Consider the following 16535-nt stretch of genomic DNA (forward strand, 5'->3'; position numbering starts at 1 on the left):
AGTGTGGCCCTATGACTAATCATGTGTTTGCGGGGGCATAGCCATTCAAAACGCCAAAAGGATGCAATTCTAAGAGACTCTAATCATGCGAAATCCTGCTGCTCCTGGCATTTCTAACATTTGGGTAGGCTACAAAGCTTACCTTACAGTGTCCCGGAGCCCAGAGGATGCAAAACAGGTGGTGATTGATGTGGGGGCGGCCACCTACACTGTTCTGACTGTTGCGTCCTGCGGCAGGAATGAACACCGTGATCAGGGCCTGGCAGCGGACCCTGGGTGTCCCAACTGCCTTTCGGCCAGCTTCATGTGGCGGTTACAGGAGGCAGCCTTTTGAGCTGCGATCCGGCTCTCTTGATCAATCGAGTGGCATGTGGACGGCTCCCTGAGTGTCGGGGAGTATAGCGGTCTCTCCCTGGCCTGAATGCTGTGGCTGCACTTGACTGGCGCTTGAATTGAGTCCCGCTTACGGAGCCGTGATCTCCCCTGGGCGGGCTCTGCTGTTCCGCCCTTGATATCGGCCCACGACTGAGAAGCGGGGCCAGTTGGTCGGCATTCCTTCTCCCCTGTTACTGAGCGGGAAGCGCCTTGGTGAGTGAATGCCTCCGGACTGGCTGGTGGGGTGAGGCACCTGTGTGAGGTCCTTCTGGGCTCTCCTTGCAGTACTGAGAGCTGGCTATGTGGGGGAGACATTCACGACCTGTGGAGGTCTCTTTTGAAGGGGTCTTCGGCCTTTTTTCTAGTGCAGCGGTCCCAGTGGGAGCCTGTGTCGTGGGGCCTTGTGACTCTCGTGCCTGGAAATGTGGGCCCCGCATCTGTGTGGATGGCGGCCTCAATACATGGATTGTATGATTCCTTTAGCAGAACTGGCCTCTCTTTCTTCTGGACATTGAAGGAATCTTGTTGGGCGCTTTTGTGGGAGGCCTCATACTGTGCAGTCTGGTGTGGTTGCCAGCCTCCCATCTAGTGGCTGCTGATTGAGGTACAGTTGAGGGACACTTGTGTTCATTTGTTGCCCAAAGAAGGAGCTTTGGCCCTTGTGGGATATAGGGGTGGGTTGGGGTCGGCCTGGATGCTGGTGCGGAGACATCGCAGGGAGAGGGGATTCCCGGAGCTCCAGGGGCATTGGCGCCGGCAGCCTTCAGCTGTGGGCGGTAGGGTTATTGGATCCTTTTGGCTTTCTACATGGGCAGGAATAAGCAGACGGGCCACGCGCAGGGGAATGCTGTGGAGCAGTACACTACACCGTCATCTACCTTGCAGCGGCTAACGCGTCAGGTTTACTTCATTGGGGATCAGGAACCGGGGCAGTCCACTGAGGAGCATTCATAGCAGAACTTCTTGCTGCTATACACAGCTACAGGGTGATACTTAAGGGGAAGATTGAAACAGTGGCGCTTGAGGTGAACCTTCCAAGTGAGGATCTCAGAAAGGTGTCTGACAATGTCTGGGTTGCTGAAGGGTCTATTGCTGAACTACAGTCTGGGGTGACCACTTTTCAGAAGCAAGTAGTTAGTTTGATGAATGGGGCACTAGAAGTTCGAGTAAAGGCCTTGGAGAAGAGGTCTCGCTGAAATAATGTCAGTCTTTGGTCGGTTACAGGAACGAGCTGAGGGGGGTTTATCAAGAGTTTTGTGGAACGCTGGATCTGGGATGTGTGGAAGCCTACTGGACTGTGCCCCTTCTTTGTGACCAAGAAGATGCAACAGACGTTGGTGTAGCCCCCAGACCTGCTCGAATCCTCAACTCGTGCTGCCCAGAGATGGATTGTGCCCACTCACTTCAAGAACCACAGGATCTCAATTTATCCAGATTACACTGACAAGCTACAGGGATCCCCAAAGGGCTTCCTGGAGGTTAAGGCTAAGCTGCGATCGATAGGCCTCAGATACATGTTGCTGTATCCAGCTTGATTGCTCGATTGAGGGTTTTGTCCTGGGCCAAGTCCCACTTCTTCGATACTCTAAAGGATGTTTGATGATGGTTGGAGGTCTGGGACAAGATACCCAGGGAGAGGACAAGACCTTGGTGAACTGGTACGCGTAGTCGGGACCCTGGGGTAGGGTGCTCAATGCCCAAACTGGAGGTCATGGGAGGTGCAAGCATCTGGAGAGGCTTTAGCCCTTGAGGGGGAGAGACGAATGAGAGTCATTATCCAAGGAGATGGAACTATGGCGGTGGCTCCCAGTCACAATGTGTAGGATTCCAGGGGGAACATGCCTGCTCAGGAGCTGCTTTGGACTTGGGCGACTCAGCTGCCTGATTTTTGACCATGTATTGTGTCATGTTCTAGTCTCTTCTGTTTCATTCTCTCTCCCCTCTTTTCCTTTTACTTAGGGGTGGGGGTGAAGCACCTGGGGCACTGCCGGGGCTATGCCTATTTGTTGTACTGTTTATAAGATGTGCTGGTTTGTGCTGTGTTCCTGGTACAGCGCTACATTGTGCATGGGGTTCGGGATGCTCTTCCACTGTTCAGTGGTAGGTCTTGGTTGGGGTACGGGAGTTTAGGCTGTGGGTCCTGGCTGAAGGGATCTTAACACCTTAGCTGCTTTGAAAGTTCAGCACCCAGTGCTGAACGTTCGAATAACGAGCGCTGGCCCGTCGGCCAACGGTCGTGCGCAGCACTGGGGAGGTAGCGCTCGTGACGACCGTTGGCCGACGGCAGCGCTTGAGGGGTTAAAGCTTTTACTGTTCATCCAGGGTGGAGGGGATTGGAGGTGTTAAAATGTTTTGCATTCCTTTTGATGTGGGGTACATGTTCTTGATTGCAGTGTGCATGAGATACCAAATTTTTGCTTTTGTCCGGCTGGAATTCTGGGGTCAGCATCCGGCTGGGGTTATTGGTGGCCGGTACCGCAGGGCTTGGGTTGTAGTGATCAATGGCTGACTGTACTAATGTCTTAACTAGGAATGTCAAGGGCCTTAAGGGCTACTCCAAGAGGTATAGGGTGCACTCGTTTCTTAGGCGCCACATGGTGCAGATAGTGTGTTTGTAAGAAACGTATTTAATTTAATGGGTGGGGAAGTTCAGAAACTGGGGTAGAAATGGAGGGGTCAATTACTTGCCATGCTGGAGGAGTGGCCACATGGTTTGCACCCGGGGTCACCTTTCGACATGCTTACAGTAAGGCAAACAATGAGGGGCTTTACCTTTTTCTCCAGAGTACACTGGATGGTAAAGACATTACAATCCTAAATACGTATGCGCCTAATTTGGATGACAAGCATTTTTATGCGCAAATTCAGGACCTTCTGGAGGATAGTATGGGCTCCCCTGTTATTTGGGCAGGGGACTACAGTTGCATCCTGGATAGGGAGAAGGGCCACCTCCTTCCGAAGCAGGGTACTAAGCCCCTGATGAAGGTTCTCTTGCCGCGGTCATATGCAACTTGGGTCTCCTTTACGGCAGGCGGGTACTTCACCCAGAGGGTCGGGACTACACCTGCCATTATCCAACGCACAATAATTGTAGCCCCTGGACCGTATGTTTGTGGCTGGGCTGGACCCTGAAACGTTGGTCGTTGTGACTCACTTGGGGTAGTTCCTCTCTGACAAAGCTCCTGTGCTGCTCCGGTTGGGATGGGGGATGCTCTCCTCCGGGTGCAGAGTTGGCGCATGCCTTCAGAACTCTTGATGGATGTGGTATGTCAGGATGCCCTTAATAGGTCCAAGGCCCCTAGTGGTGATGGCTTCCCTGTGGAGTTTTTTCAAACCTATTGCGCTACACTCAAAGAGAAGTTGTTAGTAGTCCTCCATGAGGTGTAAACGGTGGGGATCCTTCCACCTGCTATGCGGGAAGGAATTACATGTCTTTCCTTGAAACACAAGTTAACCCTGCTGGCTCTTCTTTGTATAGGCCCTCACTATGCTTAATTCCGATATAAAAATACAATGCAAACTACTGGCGACCAGACTGGGGGAGGCATTCGGGATTTGGTGCATGAGGATCATTGCTACTTTAATGCCGACCCGCAGCATGACGTTTAATTTGTATAGGCTCATGCATGTGTTGCACAAAACTGTGGATGATGACTGTGAATTGGCTCTTGTCTCCTTAGATTTAGAAAAAGCCTTTGACACGGTTGAGTGGGCTTATTTGATGACAGCACTAAGGAGGATGGGATTAGGGCCCATCTTTTGTAGCTGAATGCGGTTGCTGCATACTGACCCCTTGATCTGCATTAGGGTAGGGGGAGAGCTTTCAGAGGTGTGGTCGATTGATAGGGGAACCAGTCATGGATGTCCTCTCTCACCACTCCTCTTTGCGCTTGTGATTGAGCCACTGGCCTTATTGTTGCGCAAGGAACTGGAGCCTTGAGGGATTTTAGTGGGAGGCTCAACGCATGTCATCTCCCTATATGCCAATGAGGCGCTGATATATTTCTGTGCCCCCAGCAGGTTGGTAGTTCTCTTGATAGGGTTTCTGGCGAATTTTGGTGGGGTGTCCGGCTTACGGCTTAATGTCTGAAAGTCACTGCTTTTGCTACTTGGGTGGAGTTAGTGGGGAACAGGCCTCCCAGCTCCCTGTTCTAGGCCTCCACTGGGAGATAGATGGACTTTGTTATGTTGTCATTCAGTTTGCGCATACTGAGGCAGGACACCGGCATTTGAATGTGGAGACGGTCATAGAAGGATTGGAGGGCTCAATAGGGTTTTCAGAACAGGCTCCCAGTGTCAGTGATGGAGGGGGGAAGCTGTGGCTTAGATGCTTTTGCTCCCTCACTACCACTACTTTGTCCATAATTCGATGTTTCCGCTTGGGCCACAGTTTCTTCGAAGACTGATAGTTTACTGATTTCGTTGGGCTGGGCTAGGAGGCGCAGCAGGGTTGCCCTGTCAGACTTAAAATGGGATATGGAGGATGGTGGTCTAGCTTTCCCGGATATGCAATTAATTCAGTGTGCAGCATATTAACAGCAAACAGCAGCTGGCGGACCCTGACAACTTTGGGAAAAGATTATTCAAGGACATGCTTGGGGGGGGACGTCACTTTGGCATGCCGGTTGATGCAGGGGGTCAGTCAGAATGCCCGGTCGCATACTTAGTGAGGCATATGGCCATGCTTTGGGAGACAGTAGGTGGGAAGGTACTTCATAGGGCTCCCTTTGATCAGGTGGTATATAATATATATCCTGGCAAGGTTTTCCTCACCTTTCAGAATGCACAGGAGGCCTTTGGTGTGCGACTGGATCACTTCTTTCATTACGCCAAGCTGGAACGCACAACAAGGAAAGTGTGGACTAGCTTTCCAGCGACGACACAGCCCTCTTGGGTGCTTGGTGGATTACTCCAATGAGGAGAAGGAAGGCACTTGATTACCTTATTTTTTAAAGCGCTCCCGGAAATGTGCTGATTACCTTATGTGGCACGTCTGGCCTGGAAGAGGGAACTGGAGAAGCCCATTGTGGCTGTGGACTGAACGTGTGGATGCAAACTGGTGCCTACGGTGTCTTGTAACCATTGATTTAAGATACTACATTTCAAGTTTCTACACCGCACCTATGTGAACCCTAGTCAGCTGTAATAGGATGGACCCCTCTAGTGCGGCAATATATATGCGATTTAGGGAGCTGGATTCCACCTTTATGCATCTGGCCTCGGCCTGTAATGCGATCCAAGGGTTCTGGAGGAAGGTAGTGCCTAGAATTGTAAGGGCTACAGGTCTAGCGGTTCCTCTGACACCACTGGTCTGCCTCTTGGGAGTGGTGGCAAGACCAGGGGGGCGCAAGATTCCTTACAGACTTACCCGACTTGCTTCTGCGGGCTATCGGGCGAGTAGCAATCTGGTGGTTGGGAGCTAGCGTACCGCTGAAGTCTTCTAGGCTGAGGGATCTGCTAGAATGGGGGGTAGCGGAGAATCAACCAATCAATCAATCAGATCATTTGTAAAGTGCACTACTCACCTGCGAGGGTCTCAAGGCTCTGAGGGGGGGGGAGGGGCGCTTCTACTGCTCGAATAGCCAGGTCTTGAGTAGCCTCCTGAAGGTTAGTAGGTCCTGGGTCTGCCGTAGGAGGATGGGGAGGGTGTTCCAGGTGTTGGCGGCAAGGTGGGATAAGAACTGCATGCACCTTTGCCGCACTGATGAAGGGGCTGCTTACGGAATCATGCAGCCTGGGGGCCCCTGCTAGTCAAATACAATGATGAGGGGAAATACATCTTGAACGATAGTTCAGACGGTGGGGTAGGACTTCTGCGTAATATGTGTTGTTGTACAGCTGATATGACAGCCAAGGGTGACATTGATGGTTTCTCTGCTATGAACCCGGCTCGATGACTTGGATCTGGTAACATAATGTTCCCCATGCTGTATTCTTTTGGTGCTTATTTTTGCTGTGTACGATACTGTTCATTACTGAGACATCACGTGATGTAGCTATGGGGGCTTTCCAGATTTTGTACTTGATACTTTGCACTCCCCGTTTGGTGGTTTCGTGTGTGAAAATCAATAAAGCAAAGTTTATAAAAAAATAAATCGTGTTAGCCTTTGAACTAAGATGATAATGTTTTTGAAATCCATGTGACGCTCTCTTGTACATTAACATACACAGCTTTGCGGCTTGATTTAGGATGCTACAGACCGCATGGGGCTGTTATTGAATAAGTCATAACATGCCTTACCTCACTTGTCATTACTGCACGTTTCTGCTTAAGCTGCTTTACATTCTTATGCCCCGAGGACGTGCAATCTAAAGCTTGAAATGTAATAGTGCTTTGGATGAAAAAAATTTCAACTTCATTCTAATATTGTAAGAAAACAGTTTGAAGTCTTTTTTTATTAACGTTTTAATGTTAGCGAAGAAATACTCCTTCTGAAAGATGTCTTGGGTTAATTTAGCCCCTAGTAAAAACAAAGGCCTCTCTGAACCCCATTTAAATGTTGCCCTCTGTCTTCAATGGGGCGCTCAACATTCCAATGTTCTAATTCAAAGGTAGGTACAAGCTCCTTAAAAAGGAGAGGTGTGGCGCAGTGGCCAAAGAGACTGACTCTGGAGCATGGGGCTCACCGTTCGATCCCTGGCGCCAGTGGCAGCTCATCTCAGCACCGTGACTCTGGGTAATAGCTCAATGAATCCTTCCGATGGCCCTCAACGCCTTGAAACCTTAAGGGGTGATATGTTTGCGCGCTACAAATATGGATTATTGGAGCACGTGCATCAAGGTAAGCCTTTGCGATCCCTTAATAGCAATTATTAAGCAATCACAATTGCCCATGCATGTAGGTTTCTCTAAAAAAATAGCGATCCTTACACATTTCCTATAAGCGAATCGCAAATTGCAATTCTCTAATAGGGAATGCTTTCCCATTCATTCCTATGGGCCTAGAGGCTCATAGGAATGAATGGAAAACCATTCGCAATTTGCGATTACCAAATAGGTAATCACACATTGCGTACTGATGCACGTGAACTGGACCCAGCCTGGGACCAGCTTTGTTGGTGGAAGCTGGATAAAGCCACCCTGAGAAAACTGGGAAAAAATCCTACATTTGACTGTAATAGTTTCACCTTTGTGAAAACCAGAATATGACCGCAGCTGAAGTCTTTAACCTCTGCAGTAAATATTAATATGAGAAAATACCAGGTTGCTGGTCGACTTATTTGAATATTAAGAAAAACGAAATGAAAGGCGAACATTATCCAGAAAGATTGAAGCCAATTAACACATACCGGTATTAGCTGTGCTAAGAATTACCCTGTCAATATTTCTTTTATTAGTTAGCATATGTGATAAACCGTTCCTTACAATTTTTGTTTTGACGTGTTAAACACCAGATTTACGCGATTCTTAAAGATTTTGCAGTAACTGACTCTTTTAGTACTCCTGGCTTATCCTGAATTCCAGAAGTAAGCCAGGAGTACCAGACAGTGGCGTAGCAAGGACAGGTGGTACCCGGTGCGGAAAATGTATTTTCACCCCCCGGCTTCACAAAATGTGAAAAAATGTATGTGTTTAAAACATATATTTTTGCCATTTTGTCACCCCTCTCAGCGATGACCTCCGCGGCAGCCAGCACTCACCGCCCCCCCTTCCTACGCCACTGGTACTAGAAGAGGAGTTCACACATTCGCAGAGCAATATCGCTGCGAATTGGTCCCCATGTGTATAGTGTGATGAATAATTGTGTGCATGGACTTTTTGGAAGGAACATAACAAAGGGGAGAGGTTTCCACTGCCTCCCTTGACCGCGAGAGCACATCTGTAGGCAATTTAAGGGGAAGGGCACTCATCCAATTTTGGGTTTTTTGCTTGAAATTCCACTCGGAAAGCTGAACCCACAACGCTCTGTTGGGTGACTGAAGCCAAGGTCCTTGGCATGAGCAGAGTGTAACCCTCACAGCTGTGAAAGGAGATTTATTTCTTCCCTGTTATGACGTGATGGTGTTCAAGTAGGACTACTTTAACCCTAAAGCTCCAACCACGCATCTGTATGTCACAAATAGGACATTGAGTGGAGAAACCATGATGTTATTGAGAGTAGGCTTTACATGAATTATTTTACTTCTGTCTATGCTCGTCGAACCCTATAATAAACTTGTCTTGTAGGGCCTTGACCAGAAACTCCAATTAGAAGGGTGTCCCTGTTTTTTTCTGGTTGGTGTTTTATTGCTAAGACCTCCATTAAAAGTGGCACATTATATGGGAAACCCTGCACAACTATTTGCTAAGGGATTGCAATTATGAGGTGGGAGATGTAATGCACCTGGTAATTACCAGGTGTGATAAAGTTTGCAGTTAAAATTCGCGAGGTCAACTTGCTGGAATTTAACACAGGAAAAAGTTCCGTATTTAAAAGGCCACCCGGATTTTGATGCGATAAGCCTCAAATTCTCCCAGTTATCCCCCAAAATGTAAGAGTAGTCAATACTTACCGCTCCCATTGAATCCTGAGCACCTTGGTGGTGGATTTAAGGTGGTATGATAATTATCGCTTCCAACATGAGGCACTGATTACGAGTGTCTATAGGGCACATGCATCAAGCGATTTTGGAGTCGCAAACGGTGCGAATCGCAAAATTCGGCCGTTTGCGATTCCAAAATCACTTATGGGATGCATTAAATAATTTTTTAGAAATCGCAATTTTTTGCGATTTCTAAAAATGCGATTACAGTAAAGGAATCGCATTTTTGCGATTCCTTAAATGCAATGCATGAATGTTTAAAAAAATGCGAATTCGCAAATAGGGGGAGCAAATTAACACGAGGGTGATCCTCGTGTTAATTTGCGAAATCGTTCAAAAATGCTCAAAAAAACATTTTTGAAAGTGTCATGTTACACACACACATGTCCTTTGGACATATGTGTGTGAAACTTGCACTTAAAATAACATTTCAAGGGTGCGGGGGGGGGTCCTTTGGACCCCCCTCAGCACCCTAGAAATGCATTAACAAATTGCGATTCGCAAAATGAAAATCGCAAAATGTTAATGCCTTCCCATTGATTCCTATGGGCCTTTCGGCCCATAGGAATCAATCAGAAGGGTTTCCTAAATTGCGATTCGCAAAATGTGAATCGCAATTAAGGAAAATTAAGAAATCGCAAAAATATTTGCGCATTTATCATGCATTGCCGTTTGCGATTTCTAAATTGCGATTCCTTAATTTTCGCAATTTAGGAATCGCAAACGGGTGCAATGATGCATGTGCCCATAAATATTTTATATTTTAGCGCATGCTTTTTAGTTCTAGGAATTCCCCTGTCGGGATATCATGTTATTTATCCCTGAAGATGTTGTGCATCGTCTATGTTGTTGTTTTGCACATCACACCTCCTTTTGCAGTGCAAGTCCTCTGGATTATGAAAGCAACCAAGTAGGGCACCAGGGGTACATTGATGATGTTTTAGGTATTTGACATAGCATGATCCTACTGTCAGTAAGCAGTAGAGCATGATTTCCTGTAAAGATATTTAGTGCATTTTTGGCAACTCAACCATATGATGCTGTGCATTGACCAGTGTTATGTTGTTATGTGTGTACTGTGGGTGGTTGAGGTTCAGGTCACAGAAACCAGCATGTGATTTGGAGGGCAGAGACCAGGTGTGTTGAGATAATTAAGGGGGACGGTGCTTGAACAAGATTCTTTTTAGGTCTCGGCTACACACATCTTTAGCTGTCTGTTATAACCTATTGTTTCCAATACATTGTATATCCTCAGATTTGCTTTTTGTGTCAGCCTCATACTCATTATTTGATAATGTTGTCACTTTCCTGCTTCAGTGGGGTGTCCTCCCTATTCGTGTGCTTCTCCTGCTCAGGAGCATTTCAGTCTCACGGTGTTTTGCATGGAAGATGTATCCTCCCACTGCTGATGTCAGATCTTGCTTCATTGCTCTGCATATGATGTACTGTTTCCCCTGCCTTAGTCTGTCCCTGCTACTCCTCCTTCCCCATCCACTCTCTCTCCCCCTTTTCGCACTTGCCATCCGTCTGGTGGCAATATTACATTGGTGTTTTTACCATTCCAAGATGGCCACCCATGCATGCAAATGCAAGGCATGTGCTATGGAAATCTACTAATGGACCTTGTTTTATTTTAACAAATCTCATTCAAAGATTGCCACTGCGGATATGTGTGCATCCACAGCAATCATTTTTAATGTGATTTATTGAAATTAAATACAATAGAAGGTGGCCATTGTGACAGCAAGTGCATCATCCTAAGCGGTAATATTTTAATTCATTTTCCTATGTTTTAAAAACCCATTCTAAAAGCATTGCTGTGAATGTGCATATTTGTGGCTGTTCTCCATGACAACATATTTTGTCAAAGCCAAGGCTGAAACCTATTTACTTTTGACAATGCTTGCTTATGCTGCATATAGTTCTTCAGATTTTTTAATTAAAGTTTACATTAAACACATTTACAGTACTCCAATATTTGGAAAACTCTGCTATTTTCTGTAAGTCAGTAGATGTGCTCAAGTGCTGAGTGAGCCTTGGTAAAATGTATTATGTGCCACCAGTGCTTAATTTAAGCCTGTGCTTTCCGGTGCTCAGCACTGGCACTTAATTGTCAGCACCGGCGCTTGTGACAGTCTGCCAGAGGGTGGTGCTGTCTTATTAATTCAGAGCTGACCACAACAACAGTTAATTATTAATTCAATATATATAAAAAATTACTATTACCTGCTGGGGGCCAAAATAGTCTGAATTGTCACACGTGTAGGAGTGTGATGGTTAGCAGTTGTGTTGTTACTGGCATTGGCAGCATGGCAGGGGCAGGTACAAGCTACAGTGGTCTCTTGACGAGAGTCCTGGCACTTATTTTGTTTTACGAATTAAGCACTGTGTGCCACTCTCATTCTTGTAGCCTACCATTGTCAGAGCATGACGGTGGTGCCTCCTCTACCAGGTCAAGGCTGCAGGGCACTTAAAATCAATGCATTTGAATGAGATCTGGAATTGAGCTTTATTGATGACTATAACACTCACCACTTTGCTACTTGAGTGTCTATACATTACTAGAAGCTTGTGTGCAAAACATCACCTTTTAAGTTTCCTCAACTAATGTAAACAGGTTACAGATTTCTAGTTGTCTGGCATTATTATTTATATATGGTGTGGTATTCATAGCTAATGAAACTGGCATTTGATCAGTGTGAGACCCAGTAGTGTAATCTTGAAATTGTAGAGCCACTATATCGATAAACATATCTTTTCCTACCATTCTGTTGTAGTATTGACTAATAAAGTGTCTATTTTATTAGATGATAGCAGCTCAGGGAGCTCGGAAACTTCAGAAAATGAATCTGGTAAGTCTGCTGTTACATTTACATTGTTTACACTCTCTTATAATGCCTGTTTAAATGCCTGCAAGAAACATCTCAAGCAAATAGTGAACTTGTGTTGGCAAATTTGTGTTTGGTAATTAGATGTTGACACACACGTCCCTCTGTTACTCTGTTTGCTATGTAAATTTTCCTTTCTTTCTGGAGAATCTCCAGTATAAACATACATTGCCTCATATGTTTACATCTTCATTTTGTTTGCCAGATGTGGAATGTTTGATCTTAGTAGTGTTTTGAGCTTTAGTTTAGATTCGACAGCTTTACTCTATTTCCTTCTGCCCAACATTTGTTTAGTTTATTCTTAACCCCTTGCCTGCTGATGACGAGCCCAGCTCGTCATGAGGCATAGTGGAGCTGTGCTCTTGACGAGCTGGGCTCATCATAATGGCCGCGCCACTCCCTGTGCGGACGTTCTACGGGAGTGGACGGAGTCATGACGAGCCCAGCTCGTCATGGGCACAGCTGCACTGTGCCTCATGACGAGCTGGGCTCGTCATGAGCGCCGTGGTGCTGCACACGGCCCCTCCCCTGCACCCCGGGGGAATTACCCCCGCGGTTAAGGGGTTAAAATACCAACTCCCTCCAAGCAGACACTCTACAGAATTTTAAGTACGTTCCACCAGACTGGATCCAAGACAAGAGGCCGCTGTATATAGGTATCTACCTTGCAGGAACCATGGGCCAATTGTATAAACGCTGCCCTTTGCAAATTGTCTGAATTAGCATTTGGAAAATCTGAAATCACAATGTCTTCAAATGACTTTACAATTCGCAAATGCACTGGCCAACCGGAGTGTCAACATTGTAATGCCATGCGAGTCGCAATGGAAAGAGACTATTGAGTGGGCTTCTCACCCCTTCGTAGGTTGCAAGGGAATATATCAAAGATTTGCAATTCTTTTGTTGGGTGCAACGCTTTGCATGTTTATCCTCTAAGTGTGTGAGTGATTGCTCCTGGCAGGGTAGATAGAGACCGACCCAGGTCTCAGCCCCTGCACTCATAGTTGTTAGCTAGTATTCGCAGAAAGAATCTTTGCGGATGATTGTCGATGGGGCAGGATTTTGTGCGGACCACCACTTTGCACTGTCCTTAATTAGCAAATCCGGCAGAGTGCACAGAATTAGTAAGGTGCAAACAGGAGCCAGTGGTAAAACTGGCCGAAGGTGAATAACCATGTAGCATTATATGGCATGAACATTTTTGCAGCAACCATCACAAGAGCTTACCCTGTTTTTGCTTTATCTTGAAAAAGTACTGTAGTATTTGGAATGGCTTCCAATTAGTCAGAGGTGAGAGTTCCAAGGAACGAGCAATGTTCAGAAAAGTCTCATGAGGAGAAGGAGGAACAGATCTGTTTGACAAGAAATATGAAGGTACAGATTTGGACTATGTAAGATGACTGGCTCATGAGCTTCTTGGAGGAACACTCTTTCTTGCATCCCACTCAAGTGGGCTTTAGAGCAGGACACTCCACAGAATCAGCCCTACTTTTTTCCACCGAGGGCTTGAGGAGTATAGTGGATGATGGAGAGACAGCAGCGTTGGTTTTATTAGATCTTAGTGCAGCTTTTGACACCGTGCTGCACTCAACGCTGCTGTCTCGGCTATCGGACATAGGAGTGAAGGGACGGGCCCTGGCCTGGTTAGAGTCCTTCTTGACTAACAGGAGTTTCCAAATGCACTGCCCCCCCTTTAAATCTTCTCGCAGAAATGTAGGCCATGGGGTTCCACAGGGCTCGAGTCTGAGCCCTACTTTGTTTAATATCTATATGGCACCCCTGGCCTGCATAGTTGAGAATTTTGGGGTGGGCATTGTCAGTTACGCCGACGACACACAATTGCTGCTTAAGCTCACGCCCGAGAGCAGAGAAGATGCCACCAACTTCTCGAGCTGCCTTTCATCGGTAGCAGCCTGGATGAACCGCAACTGTCTACGCCTTAATGGCGATAAAACCGAGTTGCTGGTAGTAGGGAAATCAGCTTCAGCATGGTCGCAAAAGTGGTGGCCTATGGAACTGGGCAGTCCCCCCTGTCCTGTGAAGTCGGTGCGTAATTTTGGCATAACATTAGACTCTGATCTTTCCTACAAAACCCATGTGAACAAAGTAACAGCCAGGTGCTTCAGTATACTGAAGGCTCTCCGCAAGATTCTGGACCTCTTACCTATCGACTCCAGAAGGACTATTGTCCATGCTCTGGTAACCCCCCATCTGGACTTCGGAAATGCTCTGCTTCTAGGGCTGGGCCAAAAAGGATTACACCAACTCCAGTGAGCTCAGAATGCTGCAGCTCGCCTAGTACTTAAACTTTCCCGCAAAGCATCAGGGAAATCCGCTCTGTCCAAACTCCATTGGCTACCTATAAGAGAGCGTATTACATTTAAATCCCTCTGCTTTGCTCATCGTATTGCTCAGGGCAAAGGCCCGGCTTATCTTCAAAACCTCCTTATGATACACCGCCCCACTAGAGACCTAAGATCAGTCGGCATGATGATGTTTAAACTTCCTAAAATTACCAGAGCCAGGATGGGCGGTCGCTCGTTCAGATTTCTAGCGGCCAAATGTTGGAACGATCTCCCGCTCCGCCTCCGGATGGAGCCCTCTGAGAGTATGTTCCGAAGAAATCTTAAAACTTTTCTCTTCCCCCGGGCATAACCCTTGTGCCGTTTCCGCTCTCTAATGATTTACTCCTGTCTTGTCCTCTTAGCTTTTTTGTGCAGTATTCAGCGCGGGGGGACACTGTTTTTGGGTAACCAGGCGCTTAATAAATGGTTTTAATAATAATAATAATTGACATGTTTGACATGTTTCTGCCCCATTGTGCCCAGCCGGGTCTATGGGGCATTCATCAGGACGGAAAAAACTGTACTTACACTATTTGTGCAGTAACTACAGTGGGTCTTGTGTTCCACTTAATTCTGGGCGAGGTTATATTGTGCCTCTTCAGCCCTTCACACTTGCTTCAGCGGGGGAGCGGAATAGTATTCCGGAGCCGCTCTTCGCTATAGCTGTCTTGTGCTGACTCTGCGCCCGGAAGTGATGAATGCTCCATAGACCCGGCTGGGCACAATGGGGCAGAAACATGTCGATTAAATGATTAATAGATGTATAGTGGATCCTGTAACACGATCCTCATATGTACACACTATCATTTTTAATAACTTCCCTCATCCACGTCTGAATTAAAGTTTTTATTTTGGGATGAGTGTTTGTTTTTTACTCACTTTACGTATGAGTATGGTCTATCATCTATCCCTGGACACTACTGCGTTTTCCAGTGGTTGCCTCAGGCTTGAGGCATGCATACGACACACAAAAAACCCAATGATGATGCAATAACACATTAGTGTAGGCGGAGAACCAAGATATACCACCACCGTTTCTACAATGCGTGTATGAGGGTTTTTTTATTAAGAGAGATAGAGAACCTTGGTAACTCAGTTACAAGTTGTCCATTCCCGCCTTCTTTTTGATTAATGAGTACTTACACGAGGAAACAGATTGGACAAATGAATTTCCTCCTCCCTACCTGGTGATTTTGACAACATTTATTTTAAACACCATACAGATGCCAGTTACATTAAAATAAGTATGACATCTGTAATGACCTTTTTAACCTCACTTTTTTTGTAAGGTCCCCCACTTAACTTGAGAAGTGCATTCCTGTCTACAGGTGTATGCCCGCCCTCTATCAAACCAAGTTTTTAGAGGGCGAGGACTGGTCAATGATGAAGCATGACACCAGGTGGTGTGTGAGACCAGTCTTTCACTTTTTGTGAGATGCCTGCACTCACAAGTTAACACTATATCACTTAGGTCATCATACTAGGAGCGGCTCTTTTTGTGTTAAACATTGCAGTTTGGAGGCTGCCTACTCCTAGCACCCGTGCCTCTAGTCCCTTCTCCAGGTCTTCCCTGAGGTTTTGTGGTTAAAAACCGAATGTACACAACCTTGTTGCAATATGTGGTCAAACGTACCGGGCAATCCTAGTAACCCTGAGAGTGGTAAGACCCTGCAGAGTGCAGGGCTGTCAATATGATGATCAAATGGATATTTCACAGGGAACTGTGAAATTGTTTTTATATTGCAGAGTTCCCTATGAAGTAATAGGTTGTATACCTCTGCAATTTGTACAATAAATATATACCGTACATATAAACATTGCTATAGCTTGCTAACGAGAATTCTTTACCACTACACAGTAGTCTAAAGCACTTGTACCTCAAATTCATTTCGAAGAGGCAGTGGTAAATGTAAATGACGGGTTAGTGGGGGGTGGAGGCGTCCTAAAAGGTATTTTAACCAATGTAGAATTTTTTGTTGTCTTAACTGCCTTTTCTCTATGTCAGCAAAGCAAATCTAGCATTTTTATTCAAGAAGCATAACTGTAACAAATATTGAAGCAAGCATACAGTTTGTGGTTTTCTTTCTGGCTAGCACTTCCTCCAAATTCTCCCAGGGAACGATAGTCAAGCAAAGATTGTTCTTACTTCTCAATATAGAAAGCTTATTCCCCAAACCATTTTCACGAAACAGTCTTTTTTGAATAATTGGAAATGCTGACTCTGGATAGAGGCAATGAACATGAGATACGTTCACTCTCCCTTACGTGTTTGAAACTCGACCAATGTTAAGACACCTACTTGTCCGAGTCACCAGGTGCAGTTTATTATGTCAAATTCAAATTTCACCAAGTTTCTGAACAAGTGTAACTCCAAAGTTTCTGGGCTTATGCCAAAGGTTGTGAC

At 46.1% G+C, this 16535-nt stretch overlaps 1 protein-coding gene across 1 annotated transcript in view; it reads left to right on the forward strand.

Annotated features, from left to right (window-relative positions):
- LOC147662771 (uncharacterized) overlaps positions 1–16535 on the forward strand; it is a 191578-nt gene that overhangs the window by 32049 nt on the left and 142994 nt on the right. Inside the window, exon 4 of the mRNA XM_086950914.1 lies at positions 11706–11750. Coding sequence (XP_086807040.1) covers positions 11706–11750 — 45 coding nt within the window. The remainder of the gene's footprint in view (positions 1–11705; positions 11751–16535) is intronic.

Source organism: Lissotriton vulgaris, unplaced genomic scaffold (genome assembly GCF_964263255.1).
Source record: "Lissotriton vulgaris unplaced genomic scaffold, aLisVul1.2 SCAFFOLD_756, whole genome shotgun sequence".
Lineage (NCBI taxonomy): Eukaryota > Metazoa > Chordata > Amphibia > Caudata > Salamandridae > Lissotriton > Lissotriton vulgaris.